Source organism: Equus przewalskii, chromosome 12 (genome assembly GCF_037783145.1).
Source record: "Equus przewalskii isolate Varuska chromosome 12, EquPr2, whole genome shotgun sequence".
In the NCBI taxonomy this organism is placed as follows: Eukaryota; Metazoa; Chordata; class Mammalia; order Perissodactyla; family Equidae; genus Equus; species Equus przewalskii.
In genome coordinates, this window is record NC_091842.1 from 3998775 (window position 1) to 4025523 (window position 26749).

Genomic DNA, 26749 nt, shown 5'->3' on the forward strand with positions numbered 1-26749 from the left:
CTCCTTCCTCCTCCCTCCCATTCTTTGCTTCCTTCCCTCTCATTCTCTTTGTTTTTTGCTTTAAGCCAGTTCAGATTGAAGCTTCTGTTACTTATAACCGGAAGTCCCAAATTCACCCTCAAGACCCCCTCGCCTAGGCACTCAAGCATAAAGCATACCTACATTTGCAGCATATTCATTCATATCTCAATTATGCATTTGTTCACAGGGTATGATTAGCAGACTCAGTCCTCCCCTAGACTATGAGCTTCTGGAAAGGAGGAGGCAAGTTCTGCAGAGGATTCATTTTTTTCCCAAAGCTTTTTTTTTTTTCATTAAGATTATGATAGTTTACAACCTTGTGAAATTTCAGTTGTACGTTATTGTTAGTCATGTTGTGGGTACACCACTTCACCCTTTGTGCCCTCCCCTGACCTACCCTTTCCCCTGGCAACCACCGATCACTTCTCCTTGTCTATATGTTAACTTCCACCTATGAGTGGAGTCATACAGAGTTCGTCTTTCTCTGTCTGGCTTATTTCGCTTAACATAATACCCTCAAGGTCCATCCATGTTGTTGTGAATGGGACGATCTTGTCCTTTTTTATGGCTGAGTAGTATTCCATTGTGTATATATACCACATCTTCTTTATCCAATCATCATTTGATGGGCACTTAGGTTGGTTCCACATCTTGGCTATTGTAAATAATGCTGCAATGAACATAGGGGTGCATGGGACTTTTGGAATTGCTGATTTCAGGTTCTTAGGATAGATACCCAGTAACGGGATGGCTGGATCATAAGGTATTTCTATTTTTAACTTTTTGAGAAATCTCCATACCGTTTCCATAGTGGCTGCACCAGTTTGCCTTCCCACCAACAGTGTATGAGCGTTCCTTTTTCTCCACAACCTCTCCAACATTTGTCACTCTTGGTTTTGAATATTTTTGCCATTCTAACGGGTGTAAGGTGATATCTTAGTGTAGTTTTGATTTGCATTTCCCTGATGATTAGTGATGATGAGCATCTTTCCATAGGATTCATTTTTGCACTCAGCCCCTGCCTCTCAACAAGGTGTCTGAATGAATCAATGGACCAGCTAACCAACTCTGGGCGCCCAACCAGTGGACAAACATGGAATGCCCACCACATGCCAGACCACGTTACCCCCGAGGGGACGCACGGTTCGAACAGCCCCCAGCCCACCCCCGCTCCAAGCAGCTTGCTGTCTGGCTGGGGAACAGTGAGCAAAGACGGGGGACCTGCCATACCCTCTCCTGCTCGAGTCCTGGGACTTGGGAGAAACGTGAAAGGGTGGGCTGCGTCTGGATGAATCTAAAGGTGCGTTTCTGCACTGCTGCGGGAGTGGGGTTTCTGGACCACTCTCACTTCCTGTATCTCCCCGCAAATCTGTCAGCCTAGGTTCTCAGTCGAGGAGGAGAGCACCAAGCTGAGGCCGGCCAGTGCTGAAAGGACAGCTCCTTCGACACCCAGCAGGGCAGCAGGTGCCCCAACCCTGCGCTGCATCAGCCCCTCATTTAGTTGGCACCCACTGTATGCCAGTTTACATGCATCTCCTCACCTCATCCTCCAAACAGTCCTATGGGGAGCATCTCTACCCCTGTTTCACCCATCCCTGCACCGCACACTCTCACCTGGCCACATCCCCACCAAAATTCTATTATCTCGTCACCTGTCTGTCGTCTGCTTCTCACACTAGAGTGCAAGCTCCAGGAAGGCAGCCCTGTGTCCCCAGCACCTGGGCCAGTGCCTTGCATGTCATAGGCACTGGGCAATTGTGGCCTGAATTAATGAACAAATGGAAGACAGATTTCTATGTGGGGGCAGCCAAGTGTCCACAGTGAGGGTGATCAGTGTTTTCTCGGTTGTCTTCAGTCTGATCAAACGACACACCCGGCACAGCCCTAACCTGCCTCCCCTCCATTTCCCGCCCCACCGCCAACTACAGACTCCGAGCGCAGCAGCAACTATCACAACACGAGCCGAGAGTCCCAGGGCCCCTCATCCCTCCGAGCCCTCTCTTGGCAACTAGTGTTCCTGCCATCGGGTTGGTGGCAGAGTCGCGGGAGATCCAGACAAGCCCAGCCCTGACCCCTCGTGACCTTGGTGATTCTTCCAGCTGGACATTTTGAGAGGAGGGGAATCCTCACCGTCTGGAGGAAGAAGACAGCTCAGCATCTTAGGTCTGGCGTTCGTGATCTTGCAGGTCAGTTTCCCTGAACAGTGGGACCTGAGGGCCTAAGTGCTTATCCCCAAGACAAGTCTTTCTCTCAGTGAATCCTAAGGACAGTGGGTCCCCAATGACCCTGCTTCATTCAGAGTGATTCACTGTCCATTCTGTGACCACCCAGCCCCTCTGTGGGCCAAAGGGACACATCCCACACTCTGGCAAGTGCATGTACCTGGTCCATCCCTCATGGAGTGATGGAGGACCTGAGTCCCAGGGAAACTAAGTAACCAGCTCAAGGGCACCAGTAGGTGAGCAATAGGACCGAGATGGACAATGCACTGTTGGAGCGCTTACTCTGCGCCAGGCTCCGGGACAAGCACTTGCCATGCTTGAGCATCTAGTCCTCCAAACAACTCTACAATGAGAGTCTATTATTTTGTCCATTTTACAGATGAGGAAACTGAGGCTCAGAGACTCAATCCACCCAGTGAGATTAGTAGGTTAGTAATATTATTACTTCCATTTCTTCAGAAGAGGAAACCAAGGCACAGAGAGGTCATACAGCATGCCTAAGATCACACAGCCAATAAGTGGGGAGGGAAGGGTCTGAGGCAAACCCAAGTGGTCTGACACCACAAGCCACACATGATGCCATTCTAATTCCCAGTCCCCAAGTATTTACTATGTGCTGTCCACTCTCAGGTCACATGGAGAAGACACACTTGCCCTCTCCACTGCCGCCAGGTGCGTGGGAGGCACAGCCAAGGGAGCAATTAGAATAGGATTCAATGAGATGGAGATGCCAAGCAACAGAGAAGAAGGAAGTGAAGCCACGAGAAAGCAGAGACTATGAGGCGGCTGCAGGCAGGAGGCAGGGAAAAGCACAGAGACGAGAGTGAAGAAGGCAGACGGTGGAAGCGGAGAATGGGGTCCACGCCGGAGAGTCACATAAACAGGAAGAGCCACCAGCTCTCCAGGTCCCATGGGGCCCTACACGCACTAAACCCCAGAACGAGTTCACGTGTCCTCCAATTTAAGGAGCGACCTCACTGAGTCATGTGAGCACCCATCCACACTCGCACCTCCTGTGAGCTAAGCCGTCACCCTGTGGTCAACTCCGGTCGCCCTCCTGCTCATCCGGCTAAAGGTGGCCGGCCCCCCAGGGAGGGGGCTGCAGAGGTCTGAGCCTCAGCCTGGGAGCTCTGGCAGCTTGGGGATCAGCCAGATCGGGGACAAGATGGCCGGAGAAGGGCTGGTTCCTTGCAGAGAGGAACTGGCAAGAACTCAGACTTGAGGTCAGAAAGACCTGAGTTTCGAGCCGGGTGTCCCTCTCATCTGCTGGCCGAGCAGCCCCCCATCAGCCTCATCCGTCACATGAGGGGAAAACACGAATAACGTCCAGTTCCAGGTTTCAGAGGCACCGGCAAACTGCCCGAGAATTCCCAAAAGAAGCACACGGCAGCCGAGGGACGCCGTGCAATGTTAATAAGTTCCCATTACTCCTGAACTCGAAGCCCCCAAATTCTTCACATGGGCAGCCAGGTGAAGGCGAACTCTAGGCGACAGCGGTTTCATTTTCATAAAATAAGGTTCAATTACAGTTTCAAAAACTCAAATAAAATATTTCAGCTTTACCGAAATACTTTCTGACTTTAAATTTTATACTTATTAATCTTAACTTGCATTTTGCCTTTTGAATTTAATAGAAAATTTTGGATATTTTGGAATAAAAATCACTTAAATTTTTTTAAGGTTTTGCATTTGCTTTAATTTACATGTCTGGAGTTTGTTGTTTTTTTTTAAATTACATTTTTCATTTTAATCCTTTAGACCAGTGCTCCCCAAGAGAAATTTCTGCAATGATGGAAATGCTGTCTGTCTGTGTTGTCCCGTTCGGTGGCACTGGCCATCTGTGGCTACTGAGCTCTTGAAATGTGGCTAGTGAGACTGAGGAACTAGCTTTCCAATTTTATTTAATTTTAATGAATTTAGATTTACTTTTAAATAGCCACAGGGGGCTAATGCTACAGCCCCAGACAGCACACTTTTAGTTTATTACTGTTAATAGAACACAAATTTAAGCAAAAATCTTGAATATGAATAACACAATTCATGATTTTACTGCAATGAAGTCAAGCAAAAAATCAACCATATGACATACACAATAACGAACAAATTACGCGTTGCTTTATTTTATTTCTCCTCCAAGCATCGCTGGCCCGGTACCAAAGGCCAAGACACCTTGAAGATGTCTAAACTCAGCCGTCTTTGAGACTGGCCAGGCTTCAGTCACACAATGGCCACCGTCTAAGAGAGTGTCGAATTTTGTCACCATACAAGTATATTTGTCGAGAAGGAGGACAGCCCATTTCGTCGAAACACTTGTTAGCTTGATCTTTAACTTTAAACATTCAGACATACGGTATGTGGCCCTCCGCAGGACACTCACTCCCGCCCTACAAGGGTTTGGGGCGGGCCTGTCAGTGAATGAAGGAGGGAGGCCGAGGCACAGACGGGCCTTCTGAGAGCCCCGCCAGGCCCTGCGAGGGTGTGGGCAGCGGGGAGGACCCGGCATTTGAGTCCCTGTGTCCGGTGATGAGCAGACGCTCGCAGGACATCCGGTGCGGGAGGCTCACTCTGCAACTGTTGATAATTAGGATCACGAGGATGATCCCCATGGTTGCTCGGGAGGCAGCAAAGCAAAGAAGAAGGCAGACAAACCCAGGCGTGAGTCCCACCATTTGCTCGATGACCTCGGGCAAACCAAACAGAGATAAAAACCGTACTCGCTCACAGGACTGCTACGAATTGGATGAAATGAGGCCTGGCCCACGGGCTCATCTCCCCCTGCTCTGTGAAGCCAGGGGCCGGCCTGCCCTTTGGCGGCCCAGACAGACAGAAGCACCGGTGCGGCCCTCGCCCCCCAACCCCTCCTCCATCTACGCAGAGACTTCCGAAGGCAGAGGAAGCCTTGCCCAGATGAAAGCATCTCTCTGACAGCCAGTGGGGACTAAGAAACTCGCTTTTTACCAACTGCCTCAAATTCTCTCAGGAAAGAGACAGATTAAATGACAGCAATAACCGTGACATAAATAACCACCATGGAGCACCAGCTGTTTACCTAGATGCTTCACATATGTTATCTCAATCACTTAAGAACATTCACGAGGCGGGGGCCGGCCCAGTGGTGCAGTGGTTAAGTGCGCGCGATCTGCTTTGGTGGCCTGGGGGTCGCCGGTTCGGATCCCAGGTGCGGACATGGCACCACTGGGCGAGTCATGCTGTGGTAGGCGTCCTATGTATAAAGTAGAGGAAGATGGGCATGAATGTTAGCTCAGGGCCAGTCTTCCTCAGCAAAAAAAAAAAAAAAACGAGGAGGATTGGCAGCAGATGTTAGCTCAGGGCTAATCTTCCTCAAATAAAATAAAAATAAAAATAAAAAAGGACATTCACGAAACCCGTGACCTTCAGAATTTCAGAGTCCTAGCGAGAGTAGGACTGGTTCTGAGTGGTTTGGAAGGGACCTAAACCCACAGAAGGGCCTAGCAGGGCCACCACGTGCTCTACCAACCCCATCCACCAGCCTCATTTACAAGGAGGAAAGCAAGGCTCAGGGAATAAGGTGCTTGCCCGAGAGAAGCCAGCAACGAGGAGGACTCAATCAAAGCACGAGCGCCAAGCTCCTGCCACCTCCCAAGGAAGCCACGGAGGCACAAGCTGGGCTCCGACCTTTGTGTGGCCTTAGGAGCAACTCTAAGCCCCAGGGCAAGAACTGCGCTGTGGGAGCCACTCCCAGTGGGGACCCCTTGACCTGGTCACTGCAAAGTGGGCGGTCAGTGAGCATCACATGGACCTTGTGACCCACAGGATTTGGCCAACGCCCAGAACAGACAATGGGTCAGGTAGGTATCGCACAGAGAACTCTCCTGAACACTGCTGCAGAGATGTCCCTGAGAGCGTTAGTTACAGAAACGGAATCTGGGAAACAGCCTAAGTGTCCAAAAGTGGGAAATACTAAAATAAAGCAGAGAATGACGATGAGATGGAACGTTAGGCACACGTTAAACGGAGGTTGCAAGTAGTTTTGGAAGACGAAGGAAATAGGATTACAGCAGGTCACATTTTAAAAATCAGGATAAGACGCTAGCTATGGAGTATCCACAGAAAAAAGACTGGAAGGAAACAAACCCACATGTTTAAGAGCGATGATCTCGAGACAGTGGGATGAAAGGCGACTGCTGCTTTCATTTTTATACCCACTTCCCACGATTTGAAAAACAGTCTTAAGGAGTACCTGCTACACTTACGACCGTAACGCTGTTTCACAATGACCGCCGTTGAAAGTCACCTTGCACGAAGCAAGAGAGGGGACCAATGTCTTCAGAGATTAATTCGCTTGTCCAAAGTCACACAGCCAATATTCATTCAACAGATTTGGGCTGGTACCCACTCAGATGCCAGGTGCCATTCTGGCCCGGAGGAGACAGCAGTGGACACAGACGGAGAGCTGGACTACATTTCCCAGCCTCCCTAGCGGCAAGGTGTAGTCACGTGGGTCGCCCCTAGGGAACGTGAGCTCTCTTCTGGAACACTTAGAATTCAGCGTGTTTTTCTTCCCAAGGCAAGAATTAGGACATTGCCAGGACCAGAAGCAGCCTGTGCATCCTTCTTGCCCTCCCTTAAAGGTAACTACTCACCTGATTTTTGCAATAACCACTTTCTGGCTTTTTATATACCTTTCTGTGCATTCCTAAATGACACAGTTGGTGTGCCTGGTTTTGAGTGTCCCGTGATGGGATGGGATTCACACCTTCTTCTGTGCTTTGCTCTACTCCACCTGTCTCAGATTTATCCAGAGTGTTCCCCGGAACCGGAGTTCATTTTCACGGGGGGGACTATTCCCCTGGATGAACACACACCATTCTGCCAATGATGGACGTCACCTTGGCTTGAAGTCTTGCTTACCACGAACAATGCTGCTGAGAAGATTCCTGTCCCCTGGCGCACGTCCCCTGGCACACACATGCACAACTTGAGGGGAGACGCCCAGAAGAGAACGGCCCAGTCTTAGGACGTGCACGTGGCCAAGTTTACATGAAAATTCCTGTTTTCCAAAGCAGTTGCCACAGTACTATCAGACTTCTCATAAGTGAATATAAGAACAGTGTCTCATCATGAATTTATTTTGCATTTCCTAGACCCCCAATGAGAGTGAGCTGTTTGTCTCACGCTTTCTGCTCATTTGTGCTCTTCATCTGCGAAATGACTGTCTTTCTACATATCCTCTTGGGTTATTTGTCTTTTTCTTGCTGTGGCTCTTTATATATTCTGGACATTCATTACTTCTTGGCTAAATGTGTTGCAGGTACATCCTTCCAAGTTTGGGGCTTGTCTTCTGCTTTCTTCCCAGCAATTTTTGATGACTACATATTCTTAATTTTTAATGTAGTCTAGTTTATCCAACTTTTCTTTTATGGTTTGTACTTTTTTATGCCTTCAGAAAACCTTTACCTAATGCAAAGCCCTAAATATATTATTTCATATTTTCTAAAAGTTTTCAATTTTTTAAAAAATTTCACTTTTAAACCTTTAATCCAGCTAGAGATGCTTTTTCTGTATGGTGTGAGGTAGGGTTCCAGTTTCACTGTTTCCTTGTGGATAACCAATTGTCTCAGCGTCATTTACTCAGTAACCATCCTTGCTTGGTGGATCAGAAATGCCACTTTTGTCAAAAATCAAATGTCTTTGCGTGAAGCTGTTTCTGGCCTCTCTATTCTGTTCCATTGGTCAAGTTGCTTAGCCCTGCACCAACACTACACTGTCTCTAATTCCTGTATGATAAGTATGCTTCTTGATGAAGGCAAACCATTCAAGGACTCTAGTTTAGAATTTAAAGATCAGCTGGTCCAACCATCCAGTGAGAAACAGAGGCTCAGAGAGAGAAAGCATCTTTTGCAGTGACACACAGCATAAGTAGGAACACCGTTAAGAACTGAATGTTTGCGTTCTCCCCACCAAAAAAATTCATATGTTGAAATGGAATCCCCAGTGCGACGGCATTTGGAGGCAGGGCCTTTGGGACGTGACTAGGTCACGAGGGTGGAGCCCTCATAAACGGGATTGGCGCCTTTCTAAGAAGAGGCCAGAGAGCTAGCTGCTTCTCTTTGTGCCGAGTGAGAATAAACAAGACGTGTGCAGTCTGCAGTCCGGAAGAGGGCCCCCACCAGGACTCGATTGGGCTGCACCCTCATCTCAGACCTCCAGCCTCCAGAACCATGAAAAATAAATTTCTGTCGTTTACAAGACACTCAGTCTACAGTACTTTGATACAGCAACCCGAACGGATTAAGACAAACACCCATCTCTCGCCCTGGAGGATATCCTTATGCCGTTCAGTATGGCGGCCACAGGCCACAGGTGGCTACTGAGCACCTGAAATACGGCTAGTCCCGACCGTGACGGGCAGTAAGGATAAATATACACCCGATTTCAAAGATCTGCGGTGAAAAGAATAATGTAACGGATCTCATGAATAATTTGTTTATATTGATTACACGTGGGAGTGATAACGCTTTGGCTGTAAAGGGCTAACAAAAACATATTCAAAATTAATTCCATCTGTTTCTTTTTACCTTTTCATGACGACGAGATGGCATTTTAGCCGCACATTAAACTGAACGGCTGCTAGAAAATTTAAAACGACATCTGAGGCTTGCATGACCTTTTTAGGGAATGGCACTGGTTTATACTATTCAGTTCACTCAATCGAGAAGCCCTTATTAAGAACCTACTTCAGGGACTGCATGGTGGTAAGGGGCGAGCACTGAGGAAGGAAACAGGTATAGCTCTAATCGATGCCCTCTGTTTCCTTAACCGACCCATCACCCATAGAAGCTGTATCAGCCCAAGAATGAAAGCAGCAGCCCACGGACCAGCCCCCGGCCTCGCTGAGGAGCCCTATTCCAGGTACAGAGCGGGCAGCACCGGCGTCCAAACCTAGAGATCATTTAGACCAATCCTCCTGTCTTTACAGATCAACCAGCTGAGGTCCAGAGAGGCTGAGACACCTACCCAAGATCACACAGCAGCGGCAGGGCAGGCGAAGACCCACGGCAGAGGCTTCAGAACGCCCTCCCAGCACATCTGCATCTGTAGCCTTGAGCTCTGGGCTTCCCCTCCCCATCAAGCAAACACGCCACCAACTTGCAGCTCACACCAGCGCCCGGGACCCCTGAGAACAAACCTCTGGAAGTCGGAGCGCCGACAGTGGAGAAGATTCCGCAGACTTAACGCTCCCAGCCCCTCCCACCTCCGGCCAAGAGAAAATCCTCAAGAACTCCTCTTCAAGTCCTTCCCCCGCAGCCCCATTCCTGGTGGGCCTCCCCAGCTTTGTGACAATCACAAGGTCCCCAGAAGGAAAGGAGGGTGAGACTGATGGGGAGGGGCCCAGGCCTGCCTCCCCGCCCGCCCTGCCCCCACGTCATGCTCAGCCCTCGCCCGCGTCTGCCGTCAGGCTGTGCTCAGTTTGACCTGAACTTGTAGACACTTCATGGGACCAGCGACCCTCAACAATCCCCCAGTGACACGGAGCCACGGGGCTGAGGATATCAAAAATGATGCCAACCGGGTTCAAACTCACCACCTGCCCACTCCACCCGGGGAGGCGGGAGCCCTGAGGGGGAGGGTAAGAGGGGAGCAGGGCAGGCTGAGTGCCCTCTCCGTGAACCTGGTGCAGGGGCAGGACTCCCAGAACAGCCGGTGCTCCCCCAAAAAGTCCCCTGGATGCTGATGGGCAACTTCAGGAAAGCGTTTTCATGCCAGCTTTCAGGCAACCCACCCCCCAACATCTTAGAGAAATTTAATAATTGTAACCTCCCTCCCCGCCCCAGCCCGTAAATTGGGAATCAAAGCGACAGGAGCATGTCTTCTGTTCAGCAATCCCGTGGGAGTATCTGTCATCACCATTGTAGGACAACAAACAGGCTCGGGGGGACCACGGACCTCATGCTTTGAAAAGGCCAAGATGTAAAGGCAGCCCTTCCTGGGACCTGAGCCTCAGTTTCCCCACCTGAAAAGAGCACTTATCCATTCCTCCTGCTTGCTATGGGGGTGGTCAGGGGTGTTGCAAGGGGGACAGGGGTGGTCAGAGGGGGACAGGATGCTGGGGGTGTGGGGGAGGGGGCAGAAGTGGCACAAGGGGACAGGGGTGGTGGGGGTCTGGGGTCCTGAGGGGGACAGTGGTGGTTGGGGGACAGGGGTGGCGTCGGGACAGGGGTGGCGCAGGGGGGAACAGAGGTGGTGCGCGCCAACCCCTTCTATCATCAACTAAAGCGCCGGGCAGACCTTGAGCGATTACTCTCCTCCGGGCCCATGCAAAGCGCTTTTCAGAGGCATCTCACTTAATCCTCGCGGGGCCCCGGGCATGGGGCTCTCATCACCCCCAGTTTAGCAGCCCTGGAAACTGAGGTTCAGAGAGGCGGAGCGGCTCCCCTCGGAGGGGCCCCGCTAAGAGAGGTGGCGCTGGGCACCGCGCTGCTCCGGGTCCAGGGCGCAAAGCCGCGCGCGGAGATTCTTGCAGAGACCCCCAAATTCTTCCAACCCCTCCTGGCTTCTTCGGGCCGGGGTTGGGGTCCATTTGTCGCCTGGCATTCTCCAGGTGGTGGGGGCAGCGAGAGAGCCGCAGCCGCCCCCGCCCCGCGCCCCGCTCACCTCGCGTACTTGGTCTTCTGGAAATCCAGCAGCCGGGGAGCGAACATCGCGGCCGTTCCATCAGCGTCCGGCCGGCCGGGCCGAGCCGCCGCCGCCAAATCCCGAGCAGATGGGCGGGCGCGCGCCGGGGGGCCTCCGGGCCAATCGCCTTCGGCCCCGAGGCCCCAGCCCCCTCCCACCTCCCCGTGGGGGCGGCCCCTCCTGCCCCGGCTGGGCTGGTGGCGGGGGGGCGATGGGGGAGCAATGGGGGGACTAGGGGGGCTTCCGAATGCGGCCCCTTCTTTCTCTCCGCGTGTCCCCGCTGCCCGCAGTTTGGAGAGCGAGAAGATGCCCTGGGCTGGACGGAGCCCCGCTGTCCCCCGGCCCGGGCTGAGCTGCACGGGGAGCCGCCACCGCCCGCGCCCCGCCGTGCAGCCCCCCGCGTGGCCAGCCCCACCGCGTACTTGTAGCTCGCGCTCCCCCCCACTGCCTCGGTGTGCCTGCGAGACGCGACGGCGCCAGGGAGCCCCTGGGACTCTGAGGACCCTCATGACCCCGAGTCAGGGGCGCACGCATTTGGTCGCCGAATTCCAGCGTACCCAGAGTCTGCCCACTTCCCTTTGCTGCTTCTACGAAGTCCAGCTTTCTCTTTTAGGAGACCTCGGCCCGGTTATGGGCTCTGGGAAACCCCTACTGGAAGGGGTGACACTCTTGGGGGCGCCTGGAGGCAGACCAGCCTTCAAAGTGGAAGGACACCCCCCCAAATTGAAGAGCAGGCCCCTTCTTCCCAGCGCACACGTCCCCCTCCTCCCCACCTCTCTGTCACAAGCCCAGCTCCCTGCTCCTTTTTATAACCAGCTTTGTTTGAGATCCTGCTACACTTTAAGAAAATAATCCTACCCACGCCCTCTGCCCCACAGTAGCTAGAACAAGACAAAGAAGGAAGACAAAGGGACTCCAGTGAACTCATTTCTGCTCTCCAGACGCTGGGATGCTGTGGGCACACACACTTGTTATAGGTTGAGGACCAGAGGGTTGCTGGTCCATGTGGTCAGAGGCCACCGCAGGGCTCCCAGTGGGGAGAGAGTGTGGCTAGCCGGAGGGAGGGCTGGAGGCCAGGACTAGAGAAGGGATCCAGGGACGTTTTCAGGTGAAACCCGCCAGATGCTGTTGATGGATTAGAAGTGGGGGAACAGAGGAGTCAGGGCGACTGCTGGGTTTCTGGCTGGCCCTGCTGGGTGGGTATTGGTGCCACTTGAGAGGTGTGGTAGGGGTTGGGGGGATGGCCAGAGGGGGACCAGCAGGGTGATGAGAGAAGATCAGAGTTTGGGCCAGGTGACCTTGAGGTCAAGGTTGGCGTGAGTGGAAGGCCCAGGGGATAGTCTGTTGTGGGCCAGAGGGTCTGGCAGGGCAGGAAGCCCACCCAGCGAGGAGGGGTGGGAGGGCTGAGCCGCAAGCTTCCCTTTGAGCCATGAGTTTCAAATGGCCCATCTGGACTTACTAGAAGTGCGACTTCCAAAATCATAGCCACCAGCCTCACGCGACCATTTACTTCCTCATTACGTAAAATGAAATGAAAGTTAAAACGCAGCTCCTGGGTCACGCGGGCCACATTCCAAGTGCTCAACAGCCACGTGTGGCCAGTGGCTACTGTATCGGACCATTTCCAGCACCGCAGAAGGTTCTGCGGGACAGCGCCGTCCCAGGAGATGTTGGAGTCCACCAAGGGGTGAGCAGCATTGAAAAAGAAAATGACACAGAGACGACCTGCAGGGCGGCGTACGCAGCAAGTCACGTTCAGGAGACTTTTGCTGCCGTGGTTTGTGTACGTTTGTGTCCTGGTTGGGATGGAAGATGTATTTCTTACTGAGAGTCATGGCGAAGAAGGGACGAGGCTCACAGCTGTACTGACAGCGCCTCATGTCGCTCGTTTGGAGGAGGGATAGGGAGGCTGAGAGGGACGGGGGGACCCTCCCAAGGTCACACAGCCTGAGAGGCGGAACCTGCCCTGGAATCCGGCTCTCCAGGCTCTGAGCTCATTGCTCCCATTCCAAGGGTTTCTCAGACCTTCAGGAGCCGGAAGTCAAACCGTCAAACGAAGCGGGTAAGGCCATGCCCTGCATTTCATGCCTTCTTCCCTGACCTTGCCCTCCACCACCATTGCTCTGAATCCCGCCCTGTGCCTCACTGTCTCCAGGTGCCAGCGACACCTTCTCATTGTCCTCTACCTCCCTTCCCAAAAAGGTCCCTGCTGGCTTTGCAGAGGCGAAAGCCCCCAGGGGCCGGAGTCCCCTGTGACCCCGCCTTCCTGGGGAGTCCAGGCCCAGCTCAGGGCGTCCACTGCTGACCACGGCTCCCCAGAGGCTGGGGGAGCCATGGGTTTGGGACTGGACGTCCCCAGGCTCCTGGCCCACTGGTCTTCTCCGGGCCCCACCTGCTGGTGACCTTCAGGCGGGTTTTGGCAGTGGGCTCAGCAGGGCCCCAGAGGAGACCCCAAAAGGAAATATAAGCCTAAAAATGGATTTTCTTTTTCTCCAAGAGCAAAAGAAGTTGAATAAGAAATAAGTTACTATTTTTACCGTCGGGATCGGTTGTTATGGCAACCGGGGACCTGACTCCCGCGCCGGAGTCCGGGTTGGGCTGCTGTGTGTGAGGGAGGAGACGAGGCGGGCACCAGGGGCCGCAGCTGCTGGGGGACAAGCGTCAGGCTCCCGCCCAGGGGTCTTCATGAGCCCTGAGTCTGCCCCCCATTCGGAAGTCCACCTCTGTCACCACTGACCCAGCTCGCTGTGGTGGATGGTCCCTGACAACCTCTCCTTTTGGTGCAAGCCCATCTCCCACCAGCTCTGAGGTCTCTGGCTCGGCCCAGGCTTGTCACCAAAGCCTGTCCTCCACCACTCCTGGGAGTGGAGAGTGTGCCCTCGTCTCCAGGTGGAACTGTGGCCCTGCCACAGTGACCGCTCACAGGCAGAGAAGTACATCACCTCCTCACCCCTCTGGGCCAAACCCCACCTCACCATCTTCCCTCCCTCTCTGCCACTCCTCCTCTGGTCCCCTCCCTTGACGGTGGCACCAGCACCACCCGCTGGGCCAGGCTGGCTGGTGGTTGAAAGCTGTGAAGATGGCCTTCCCGGGACTTGAAGCCTCCCCCACCCGGCCCACCTAGCTCTGTGCCCTAGGCCAGGGACTTAACACTCAAGCCTCAGTTTCCCCACTTGTAAAATAAAGGTGACCGCACGCACCTTACAGGGTCAGCTAAGGAGCAGAGGAGGCCGGGGCCATGACTGCTGACGGTGTAATGACTCCACGTGGCAGGGTTGCCGTCCCCAGTTCACAGACATGAAATACGCTCAGCCCAGCAAAGGGCTCCGTGACACAGAGCTGGCCTGGAACTCGCACCCACAGCGGGCTCAGCCTGGAGCCCGTGCACTATGGAACAGACGTGCATTAAGCTCTTACTGTGTTCCCTGCTGTGCGGAGGACCAAGTGGGAAGCAGGGAGGTGGGATAAAGGCCTCCCAACCGCCCCGGCTTCTCTCCCCTTCCCTGGGGCCCTGACCGCATCGTCAGCCTCCTCTGCGTGAGGCCAGCCTCTGTCATCTGTCCTGGGCCCCCTGTGACCTGATTCTCCTCCTCTTCCCTCTCGGGGATTTTAATCCCCCATCAGTCGATATGAAATGGGCACCTACTGGGAGCCTAGCAGTGTCTGGGAGCTAGAAGGGACCTAGAGGAAGGCACAGTCCCGGCCACCTGGAACTCAGGGTCTGAGATGACAGAAGTGACACAAGGCCATCGCCAACCATTTGTTCATTCACTCAGTCAGTGAATTTGAGTGTCGCATGCTGATGCCACATACGTCATCTCAGGAGTCCTCTCAACAACCGGACAATGATTCCCATTCGCCCGACGAGCAAGCTGAGGCTTGGAGAGAGGTGGCCGGTGACGGGGAAAAGGGGTGGAGCTGAGTCTCAAGCCCAGGCCTAACTCGCTGCAAATCCCTGCTCTGGTCTAGAATTTCTCTGTCAGCATCCCAGCCCCCCTGCTCTGGGCGAGCCTTGGGCTGGGCGCTGCCCCTTTTCCTGGGGGCACACAGGTGGACTGGGGAGGCAGACCTGCTAAGGCAATAACCAAGGGGCAGGCGAGGTCTGGGTGGGGGGGGGGACAGTGGCCCCAGGAAGGGGAAGCAACTTTGCTTGGCAGGGGCGGGCATGGGAGGAGTTCAGGGAAGAGGCATGGAGCAGCATGGTGTGGTTGGGGTCCTGCTGGCTCGTGAAACCTGAGTGAGGGGTCTGGCCTGTATCATCTAGGCCCTCGAGAAGCCAACAGCTTTTAAGCAGGAGAGTACGAGCGGGGCACTCTCCATGCTCCAGGAGGATGCGGTGTTGCCCCTCACTGAAGACGGGGCTGGAGCAGGGAGCACCCAGCTGGGCTGGGGGGACAGAGAATAGAGATTCTGGGAGGCAGCATCCCCATGTCTTCAAGAGAAAATGGCGAGAGGGCAGTCACGGCATTGGTGCCCTGGTTCCTGGCTGAGGCTGTTCCCTCTGCTTGGAATCCCCTTCCTCCTCAGTTTTCCTGGCAGGCCTCTATCTATTCTTCCAGACCCAGCTTGAAGGTCTCCTCCACGGGGGATTCTGGGGGAAGAGCTCCTCCTCCTTTTTGTGCCGTGACATCATCCCACCAGCGCCCACCAGCCAAAGGCTGCCTGGACCACGTGTACCTGTCACCTGCCACATTGCAACAAGGAAGGATGCTCACCGTGGTGGGGAGCTCCGTGAGGGTGCTTAGGAAGGCCTCGCTACAGGATTGGAACTTGTGTTCGGTGCTTGGGGAGTTCAAGGAAGTGGGCCTTTACTTGGTGTTGGATGCTGTCCACATCCAACACAGGACTAACTCTTTTCTCTTTCTTTCTTTCTTTTTTTTTTTTTTTTTTGAGGAAGATTAGCCCTGAGCTAACATCTGCCGCCAATCCTCCTCTTTTTGCTGAGGAAGACCGGCCCTAAGCTCACATCCGTGCCCATCTTTCTCTACTTTATATGTGGGACGCCTTCCACAGCATAGAGTGCCAAGCGGTGCCATGTCCGCACCCGGGATCTGAACCGGTAAACCCTGGGCCGCTGAAGCAGAACGTGCGCACTTAACCGCTGCGCCTCCAGGCTGGCCCCTAGGACTAACTCTTGACTGGATATCTCGATAAGTCTTGTCCAGAGAGGGGAAGAGCAGGGTGGAGTCAAGTGTAACTGGCGAAGAAGTGACAGTCATTCCTACTGGCCAGGAGAGTGGGGATATTTGGTACTCTCGCCCTTCACAAAAAGACCTTATTTTTGCCTGTGATGAGATGAATTTTCAGGCTGGTTTTAGTTTTAGTCTCACTTCACTGGGGTCACACAGTGGCCTCGTGTGACAACAGGGTACTGCCAGCGTCGGGCCAGTTCCTGGCGGTGAGGGGCTACTTTTTCGATCTCAGTCTCTGTTGTCAGATCTGTCTTCTTACTCGGCTCCTCCTAACCAGGGGGGACCGTGATCGTGGGCAGGGCGGGGGTCAAGGTAAACGGACAAGAGGTAATGGACCAGAGGCTTCATCACTCATCATTTTTCTGGCCTGGGCTTGGCCACCAGTCGGCTATGTGACCTTGGGCCTCTACTTTTCCGATCTGCAAAATGGGTAGAAGAATGACGATACCAGGGCCTGGTTTTCCAGCACTTGCTGTGTGCCAGACCCTGTGCGAGGTGCTCTGCGTGCACAGCCTTGCCTTCCCGCTCACAACGACACCCTGAGGAGGCTGCAGTGGAGGGGCGCTGTGGGGACAGTACTTGACCAGCTTCAGACCAGTGGTTCTGACCCGTGGTAGCCCTTTCACTCTTCTTAGGAAGTTTGTAGCAATCCCGAGGCGTGGGCCCCCATCTCGGAGATGCCGGCTCAGTTAGCTGGGGAGGGGCTCCGGTACTTGTGTGGTTTTAAGAGCACTCCCCAATCCTGGGTGATTCTAACGTTCGGCCAGGATTGAGAATATCTTCTTTAGACTCTAACTCTCTCCGGGGGCTCCTCACCCCACAGAGGTGGGTCTCCCATCCTGATGGAACAAGTCTTGTCCCTGTGGCCAGCTTCAGCTCTTCCCCCAGAGGAAAGGAGAAGCTCCCGGCAACCAGCTTGTCGCATGCTGCGTTCCCGGGGAGCAGGCTCTAAGATGAGATTAGCATAAGCAGATTTATTAAGGGACTATTCTTGGCGTGGACAGCAGGGGCAGAGGGCGTTCAGAAGCTGGGGAGATCCTTCTGAGGTTTCCTCGGAGGTGAGCGGCTTGGGTCTTTGTAACCCACCCATCAGTTGCTGGTGAAGCCGCAGGGAAGGGCTGTGGGGGGGGACGAGGTACCCCCTGAGGGGGCTGACGGCCTGGAGGGGTAACCCCGCGCTCCCGATCAGAGCTTCCTCTGTAAGGGAGCTTACTTCTCTGATCCGCCCCAGCCAGCCGGCTCTTCTTGGGTCCACTTTTCTCTCTTCCCAGCCTCCACCTCCTCCAGACACAATGCCCCTCTCACCTCTGCCCTGCTCCTCACTTAGCCGGGAATCCAGATCCAGTCTCGTGAAGCAGCAGAGATGAGAGCAGGAAGCAAGCTGGGGAAGGAGGTGCAGGGGGGCCAGAGGATGGGTCTCGAGGTTTTTGTCCTCTAGGCACCTCTTATCTCGGCAACGCGTGCCCAGCAGTTGTGTCCAAATCCCGTAGGGGAGCCACTCCGTATGACGTGTGACACCTGCGTTTGCAGAACGCCCAGGGCACCGTTCCAATGAAAACGTTCTCATTTTCAAAGAGGACACTAGGGCTGGAGAGACTTTCTTAGAAGATGGAGCCAAATTCAGACCCAGGCTCTCCACTGACTTGGGAGCTTAGATTAAAAAAAAAAACAAACCAGGAGCGTGGCCTGGTGGCATAGTGGTTAAGGGCATGTGTTCCACTTCAGCAGCCCAGGGTTCACCAGTTTGGATCCTGGGCACAGACCTACACACGGCTCATCAAGCCATGCTGTGGTGGCGTCCCACATAGAAGAATCAGACAGACTTCCAGCTAGGATAGACTACTATGTGCTGGGCTTTGGGGAGGGAAAAAAAAGATTTGTCTTAAAAAAAAAAACAGCAAAAGAAAAAAACAGGCAAGTGGTGTCCATCATAATAACCTGAATTGTCACAGGAAGACCGAACCTCTTGCTAGAGGATGAAGCAACTTCTTCACATTGCGTTGTTGTCCTCCAGATTTTTATTGAAAATGTCACCTGGGGCACCAAGACCAAAATATCGTTTTCCAAGTATCCACAAAAACTGGTGTGATGTCATAAGTGGGTCTTAAAACTTTGAGGTTTGTTCCATAGGTACAAGAAACACAAAATTTAAACTTTACCTAGACAGGCGCTGATGGTGCTTTTCTCAACATTTACAACTTTGCAACAACTGATCCTGAATTTTTACCGACCCGAAGAGCATCTGAGCAGGGAAGCAGGAGGCGGGGGACCTGGGCCTGGTCTAGCCTCAGACAGTTGCATCCCCTCAAACCACTCATGCCATCTGCCTGGGCCTCAGGTTTTTCATCTCTGAAATGAAGGTATTCCAGCTCTGGAATTGTAAGATTAAAAGGTAACAACACCAAAAGGACAGCCAAGTTGGAGGAATTGTACCACGTGATTTCCAGATTGACTCTGAAGCACCATAATCAAGACGTTATGGACCTGGGGGAAGAACGAACCTGGAGATCAATGGGATAAAACAGACAGAGTCCAAGAATAGACTCCGATTTTGACAAAAATGTCAAGGTAAGTTAATGGAGAAAGGACAGTCTCTTCAACAAATGGTGCCGCAAAAATTGGACGTCCGTACATGAAAAAAAATTGTTCCTTCCATATCTCACATCCCATACAGAAACGAACTCCCGGACTTCAGCAGTTTCCAGGGGCTGGGGTGCAGGCGGGCAGGAGGCGACACACGGGAATTTTGGGGGTGACCCAATGTTCTGTTTCTTGTTTGTGAGGTGGTTATGTGATGTGATTGTGTAAATCTGTCAAAACTCAAAACCTGTCTACTTGTCAAAAACAAGACCCGTATCCTTAACAAGAGTGACTTTTACTGTATATAAATTATACTTCGAAAAAACTGAAAAGACCTAAAATATATGTAACAATACAACAAACAAAAGGCCCCATCTTTGTACCTGCTGTGTGTGTGTGTGTGTGTGTGTAGGAGAGGCAGAAAGCAGGTGTGAGTGCCCGTGGGCCCATTTCCTGCTATGACTGACAATCAGCTTTAACTAGCATGTGGTCTAATCACAGAAATGTTCAGTGCCCCAATTTCTGGGAACTGACCACCAGCTCTGATGTTCAGCCCCTCTCTCGTCGAGGCCTCTCTGACACACCCAGACCCCTGTCCCGTCTGCACCACTCACCCACCTCCTGGTTACTGGACACCCCTGGTCCGAGGGCCCCCAAGAGAATCCAAAGCCCAGGATCCAGCCTTGGAGGGTCCCCTTGGGCCCAATGTGCTGGGCCTTGCTGGCCTCTTGTGGCCAGAAGTAGAATTATCACACATTAAAAATGATGACAATCCGGGAGTTGGCACTGATCAGAGCTGGGGGTGGAGAATGGGCATGCTCAACCAGGGTCTGGTGGCGGGGGGGGGCGGCGCGGGGTGCCAATTACAGTAAGCTTCTCAGGAGTACATGTCAAAATTTTAAATGCACAGACCTTTTGACCCGTTGACTCCAGCTCTGGGAATCGCAGACGGTATCTTCGTGCCAAAACATATTCCCTCTAGTTCTAAGGAAAAGGGATGAAAGGAACATTCTCACCCACATGTTAAATGAAGCCACAGGAAAGTAATTAGCCAAATCCAGACAAGGGGGCCACCTGCAGGACAACCGATCGGGTCTCTTCAACAAATAGCTGGTGTAAAAGCGAGGAGTTAGGAAATTTTTTGATTAAAAACAGACTTCCAAGTTCATCCACCAATACAATGGTTGAGCCACTTATCTGGATCCTGGTTCTAAGGAGTTGACTGTAGAAAGACAGGCAATCAGGGGAAATGGATCCCCAACAGTGTACCAGATATTAAGGAATAATTGTTCATTTTGTGAGGTTAGATAATGGCATTATGGCCACATTAAAGAAAAAAAGGTTTTTTCTTTTTAAAAAAAAAAATTGGCACCTGAGCTAACTGTTGCCAATCTTCTTTTTTTTTTTCTTCTTTAGCTTTTTCTCCCCAAATGCCCCCAGTACATACTTGTATATTTTAGTTGTGGGTCCTTCCAGTTGTGGCATGTGGGACGCCACCTCAACATGGCCTGATGAGTGCTGCTGTGTCCGTGCCCAGGGTCCGAACCAGCGAAACCCTGGGCCTCCGAAGCGGAGCGCGTGAACTTAACCACTCGGCCATGGGGCCAGCCCAAGGTTTTTTTCTGAGATGTGTCCTAAAGTACATATGGGTGAAATGAAATGTTGGAATTTGCTTCTCAAATATTCCCACCAGACGTCAGGGCATGAAGTTGAAATAAAAAGAGCAAAATATTGACCATCGTTGAGGCTGGGTGATGGGCGTACGGAAATTCATATGTTTTTCTCTCTGCTTTGGTATATGTGAAAACATCCCGAATTTTTTTCTTAAAGTTTTAATTAAGTGCTAAAAGGGGAACCGAGAAGACAGCTGGACAGAGAGTTGGCTGACTGAGATGGTGGGAGAGGTTGGTCATCCTTGCTCCCAAGGGGTTCCCTTCAAGCCAAGACCTGACAGATGGGAGGTGGAGGTGGGGCGGACTCTGGGCAAAGGGAGGGTCTCCAAGGTGGGAGAGAGGGAAGAGAGATTGGAAGAAGAACCATGGGGCTGGAGGATGGCAGAAAGGGAAGGTGGGCCCAGGTGAGATGGAAGAGGTGAGAAGAGATTGGATGGCACTCGTAAACCGTGGTGAGGAATTGGACTTTATTGGGAGGTGAGGTGGGGAGGGTATCCATGACCCCATTGCCTTCTAGGATTTCTCTGAGCATTGCTTCCAAGAGGTTGAAAGAGGGCAAGGGTGGAAGTGTGGGACCCAGATGGGAGCCCTTTTTTATCCCAAGGTTAGAGATGATGGTACCCAGGACACTGGTGCGGGTAGCTAGGATGAAGCGGTTGGTTTCTAACTATATATTGGAAGCGGAGTCTGCACTGTTTCCTGAGGGTGTGGGAGACTGATATACAAATGCGCAATGGCCAGTCCACACGTAATGGTACATCTCTGACCCACAGTGTGCAGCAACCAGAAAGAAGCCAGGCTTCTTCTAGGAAGCCAGGATTTAAATGATATCCCAGTCCTCCACGTGTATCTGGAAGACAATGTCCGTGCCCAGGGCTGTGCCCTCTCGGGAGAGATCATAGAGAGAACTGAGCTGCTGGTCTCTGATTGAATATGGGGCAAAAACAGGTAAACTCTCTGAACCGTGATGGCAGCTTCCATGCCACACACGCAACAGTGATGGGCAAAATCGAACTGGCCAAGGGCTCATGCACAACATTTGACTATAAGTGGCTTATGCTGCCTCAGGGGTTTCCCCAGGTAGCCAGGTCAAAAGGCAAACACAGGGGGAAGATCTGAGCAGGGACATCACAGATCGCACATTGTGGGACCGGGGGATGTGGAGGTGGACGACGTCTCGAAATCAGTGCGGCCAACTCACTGAATAAATTGCCAAGCAGACAACAGCAATAACAACCACCCCTGGGCACGAGGGACCACCATCCAAAGTTGCTACGCTATGTTATCTAAAATGTCCAGTTTTCAAGAAAAAATTATGAGACATGCAAAGAAAAAGGATAGCACGACCCATATGCAGGCTTCACTGGAAAATTTACCAAACATTTGAAGAATTAACACCAGTTCTTCTCAAACTCTTCCAAAAAACAGAAGAGGAAGGGACACTTCCTAACTCATTCTATGAGGCCAGCATTACCCACATCCCAAAGCCAGAGCGAGACACCAAAAGGAAAACACACACACACACACAACTACAGACCATTATTCCTTACCGAGAGAAAATTCTCAAAGAAAACCCAAACAATACTAGCAAACGAACTCAACAGCAAACGAATCTGACCACATTGTATACCGTGACCAAATGGAATTTATTCCAGGAGTGCAACATAAAATACATCAATGTAATATACTATATTAATAGGAAAAAAAAACATTAAAAAACCACATGATCATCCAATAGATCAGAGATGCTTCTGACAAATTCCAACATCCTTTCATGATGAACACTGAGCAAACCAGGAATAAAAGGGGATTTCATCAATGTGATAAAGGGCATCTACAAAAAACCCACAGCTAACTTCATACTTAATGGTGAAAACATAATGCTTTCTTTATAGATGAGGAATCAGACAAAGATGTCAGCTCTTGCCACTTTCCCCCAACATTGCACTGAAGGTTTTAGCTGGGATAATTGGGCAAGCAAAAGAAATAAAAGGCATCTAGATTAGAAAAGAAGAAGTAAAACTCTATTTGCAGATAATGTACTCTTGTATCTAGAAAATCTTAAGCAATTCGTTAAAACAAAACTGTTGAAGTAATAAATGAGTTTAGCAAGATTGCACAATACAAGATCAATAGATGAAAAAAATCTATTGTTTTTCTATACACTAGCAATGAATAATCTGAAATGTAACTAAGAAAACAATTCCATTTGCAATAACATCAAAAAGAATAAAATACTTAGGAATAAATTTAACAGAAGAACTGTAAGACTCGTATACGGAAAATTACAAAACGCTGTTGAAAGAAGTTCAAGATCTTTGTACCATTATTGTCATACACGTTACGCCTTTATACATTTCAACCCAACAACACAGTTTTATAATTACTTTATGCAATTGTTTTTTAAATCAGATAGATAGAAAAAAAAGTTGCCAAAAAATGCATTTATACCGTCTTTATATTTATCCATGTAGTAGCTTCACCCTTGTCCTTTATTTCTTTGTGTGGGTTCCAGTTACTGTCTTCTGTCATTTTTTTAAATTATTTTTTTATTATTTTCGGATGTACATCCTATTTCGAATTCTCTGTACATTACATCATGTTCACCACCTGAAAACTAATTATAGCCCATCCCCTCACATGTGAGCCTAATCGCCCCTTTTGCCCTCCCCCCTTCCCCTATGGTAACCACCAATCCAATCTCCAATGCTATGTGTTTTTTTGTCGTTGTTTGTATCTTCTACTTATGATTGAGATCATATGCTATCTGAATTTCTCCCTCTGACTTATTTCACTCAGCATAACACCCTCAAGGTCCATCCATGTTGTCACAAATGGCTGGATTTCGTCATTTCTTATGGCTGAGTAGTAGTCCATGGTGTATAAACACCACATCTTCTTTATCCATTCGTCCCTTGATGGGCACCTAGGTTGCTTCCATGTCTTGGCTATTGTTTATAATGCCGCAATGAACATAGGGGTGCAAGTATCATTATGCCTTTGTGTTTCTGTTAATAATTGCTTTATATTTTTAGGTTCTCCTATGTTGGGTGCATAGATATTTACAAATGTTATATTGTCTTGTTGGATTGTTCCCTTTATCATTATGTAGTGCCTGTCTTTGTCTCTTGTTATGGTTTTTGTTTTAAAGTCTATTTTGTCTGATATAAGTTTTGCTACCCCTGCTTTCTTTTCTTTGCCATTTGCATAGAATATCTTTTTCCGTCCTTTCACTTTCAGTTTGTGAGCATCTGTAGGTCTGAAGTGTGTCTCTTGTATGCAGCATATATGTGGGTCTTGTTTTTTTATCCAATTGGCCACCCTATGGCATTTGATTGGAGCATTTAGTCCATTGACATTTAAAGTAGCTATTGATAAATATGTATTTATTGCCATTTTGTCACTTTTTTTTTCTGGGTGTTTTACTAGTTCTCTGTTCCTTTCTTTTTCTCTTGCTGTCTTCCCTTGTGGTTTGATGGCTATCTTTAGTAATATGTTTGATTTCTTTTGTCTTACTTTTTTCCTGCTTGTTATAGGTTTCTGACTTGTGGTTACCATGAGGATCCTATTTAATATACTATGCACGTAACAGTCTATATTGAGTAGATAGACTCTTTAGCTTGACCTCTTTCTAAAAACTTTACGTCTTCACTCCCCTCCTCCCACATTATGTTTTTCTCTTGTTTAGTGTGTGTCCATTCATTACCCTCTTATCATTGAAATAGGTGATTTTAGTACATTTGTCTTTTAACCTTCATGTTATCTTCACAGGTAGTTGATCTGCTGACTTTACTATACTTTTACCTTACAAGTGATTTTATTGCCTGGTTTTTTGTCGTTGTTGTTTTGTGGGGTTTTTTGATAATTTTTTTTATCTCTATTTGTGGTTATTGCTTTCCCACTTAAATAAGTCCCTTCTCCATTTCTTGCAGAACTGGTTTCTTGGTGATAAACTCTAATTTTTGCTTGTCTGGGAGGTTCTTTATCTTTCCTTCCATTCTGAATGACAGCCTTGAGGGATAGAGTATTCTTGGCTGTAGGAGTTTTCCTTTTAGCACTTTAAATATGTTGTGCCATTCTCTTCTCACCTGTAGGGTCTCGGCTGAGAAGTCCGCTGATAGCCTGACGTCACTTGTGGCCTTTCTCTTGCTGCTTTTAGGATTCTCTCTTTGTCTTTAATTTTGGATATTTTGATTATAATATGTCTTGGTGTGGGCCTCTTTGGGCTTCTCTTGTTTGGAGCTCTCTGTGCTTCCTTAACTTGGGTGTCTGCTTCCTTCCTCAGGTTAGGAAAATTTTCTTCTGTTATTTCTACAAATAAATTTTCTGCCCCTTTGTCTCTCTCTTCTCCTTCTGGGACCCCTATAATCCGAAAGTTAGCACACATGATATTGTCCCAGAGTTCCCTTACACTGTTCTCATTCTGTCTAATTCTTTTTTCTCTTTTCTGTTCTGCTTGGGTGATTTCCTCCAGTCTTTCGTCTAGCTCGTTGATCCATTCTTCTGCTTCCTCTACTCTGCTATTGAGTCCCTCTAGTGAATTTCTCATTTCCAGTATTGTATTCTTCATTTCTGATTGGTTTTTTTTTTATATATATCTTCCAGTTCTTTGCTGATGTGCTCACTGTGTTCATCCATTCTTCTCCGCGTATCTGTGAGCATCCTCATGATATTTTGTTTGAACTCTTTGTCAAGTAGGTCGCTAGTTTCTGCTTCACTTGGTCCTTTTTCTGGGGTTTTGTAGTGTTCCCTTGCTTGGAAAGTATTCCTTTGCCTCCTCATTATGCCTCTTTCTCTGTGCTATTTTCTTTGTACTAGGTGAGTCGGCTATGTCTCCTGATCTTGGAGAAGTGGCCTTATGTATGAGATGCCTTATGAGGCCCAGCAGTGTGCTCCCTCTCGTCACCAGTCCAGAAGATCCAGGAGCGACCCCTTTGTGGGCTACTTGTGTCCTTCTGCTGTGGCAGGGCTGCTCCCACTGCAGGTACCCAGGGAGTCTGATCTTTCCTTCCCTGGCCAGCTGTTTGTAAATCTGGTTTGGGGAGCCTCAGCACTTTTGGCTACAAAGTCTATCAGCACTCTCTTATTGCAGTTTTCCTCTTAATTGGGTTGGAACCCAGTGTAGCTGGTTGCTAGGCTCAGGGGCGTACAGTTGTGATAGGCCTCAGGCCAACAAAGCTGTTGTCAGTTCTCTTAGGAGTGCAGCTGAGTGGGGCTGGCCCTTGGCATGGGAGCACTCAATTGTTTCAGGCTTTGGAAGGTGGGGCTGATCCTTTTTATGGCTATTTGTGAAGCACACTGCCGCTGATAAGCCTCACCCCCCCCCCCCCGGACCACATATACTGTCAACATGCACACTTCTATTCCATTCACAGTCCTATTCCATGCACACTTCTCAAACCCCTGGAGCGTACCCTGACACCACACTGCAGAGGCCCCCACCTCTCCACCAATGTCCCCCACAGTTTGCCTGGTCCTCACACAGGCCCTGCCCCACAGAGGCAGACACTCTTGCCTGCCTGTAGAGGATCAAGGCACCCAGTCAATGCAGGTTGAAAGTAGCCTGAGGGTTTGCTGTTAGGTGGGGCCGGTCCCTAGGGCAGGTTGCCTGCCCTGGCTGAACTGGATTAAATCTGTGCTCTAGTGGGTGTGGCAGACCCCTGGGCTAACAGCCCAAGGGATGAACCTCAATGGCTCCCACCAGTGTCCGTATCAGCACGCCTGGACCAGCTCAGAACAATGGCCCCCACCAATGTCTCAGTCTCCAGAGAGTCCCTCCTCTCACCAAGCTGCCCCCAGAGCCCACCAGGTGAGTCTCGTTTCACCAAAGGACAGGCAGCCTTCTCTCTGGTGATTTTAGGTTGCTGCAATGAGTGAGTTTGTGCGTGGGCCCTTTAAGACCCAGGTCTGTTTGGCTTTCTGTGGATAGCTTTTCTGGGGGTGTCCCGACAGCAGTCAATAGCCAGCAAAGGCAGACAGTAAGACCATCTCAGTTAGGCTGAGTCCGAAGGATGCTTATAGCAATATTGCCCCCAATCCGGACCTCACTCCTCCAGGGAGGGCTGCGTACCTTAGGGTGGCTCCCCCCTGGCCAGCTGAGAAGCTCTGCTGCTCCCAAAGGTGGCTTTTTTCCTCTCCAGCAGTAATTACTGCCTCTTCTGCCTTATTCAGGACTGTCCCTTGTCGTGGGGGTTCTTCTCATTCAGTTTTCAGTTTTCAATCCAGGGTAATTCTTCCAAAAATTGTTGTAACCCGGTTGTGTTCATGGGAGGAGACGAATTCAACGTCTGCTCACACCGCCATCTTGACGAGATCTCTCCTGTCATTTCATTTCAGCCCTATGGCCTTTAGTATTTGAGGGCAAATCTGCTGGTGACAAATTCTCTGAGTTTTTGTTTATCTG

General features: G+C 50.5%; 1 protein-coding gene across 5 annotated transcripts in view; it reads right to left on the minus strand.

Moving 5' to 3' along the window:
• The window catches only part of MMD2 (monocyte to macrophage differentiation associated 2), a 56191-nt gene extending 45159 nt beyond the window's left edge, over positions 1–11032 (minus strand). For 3 of the 5 annotated variants that reach the window (XM_070566213.1, XM_070566214.1, XM_070566215.1), the window contains exon 1: positions 10881–11019. In XM_070566213.1, the coding sequence (XP_070422314.1) occupies positions 10881–10927 (47 nt within the window). In that variant the 5' untranslated portion in view covers positions 10928–11019. Of the gene's footprint in view, positions 1–9414; positions 9550–10880 lie in introns of those variants that run through there. The other 2 variants (XM_070566212.1, XM_070566216.1) reach the window with 2 other exon arrangements.
• Between the last annotated feature and the right edge of the window lie 15717 nt (positions 11033–26749).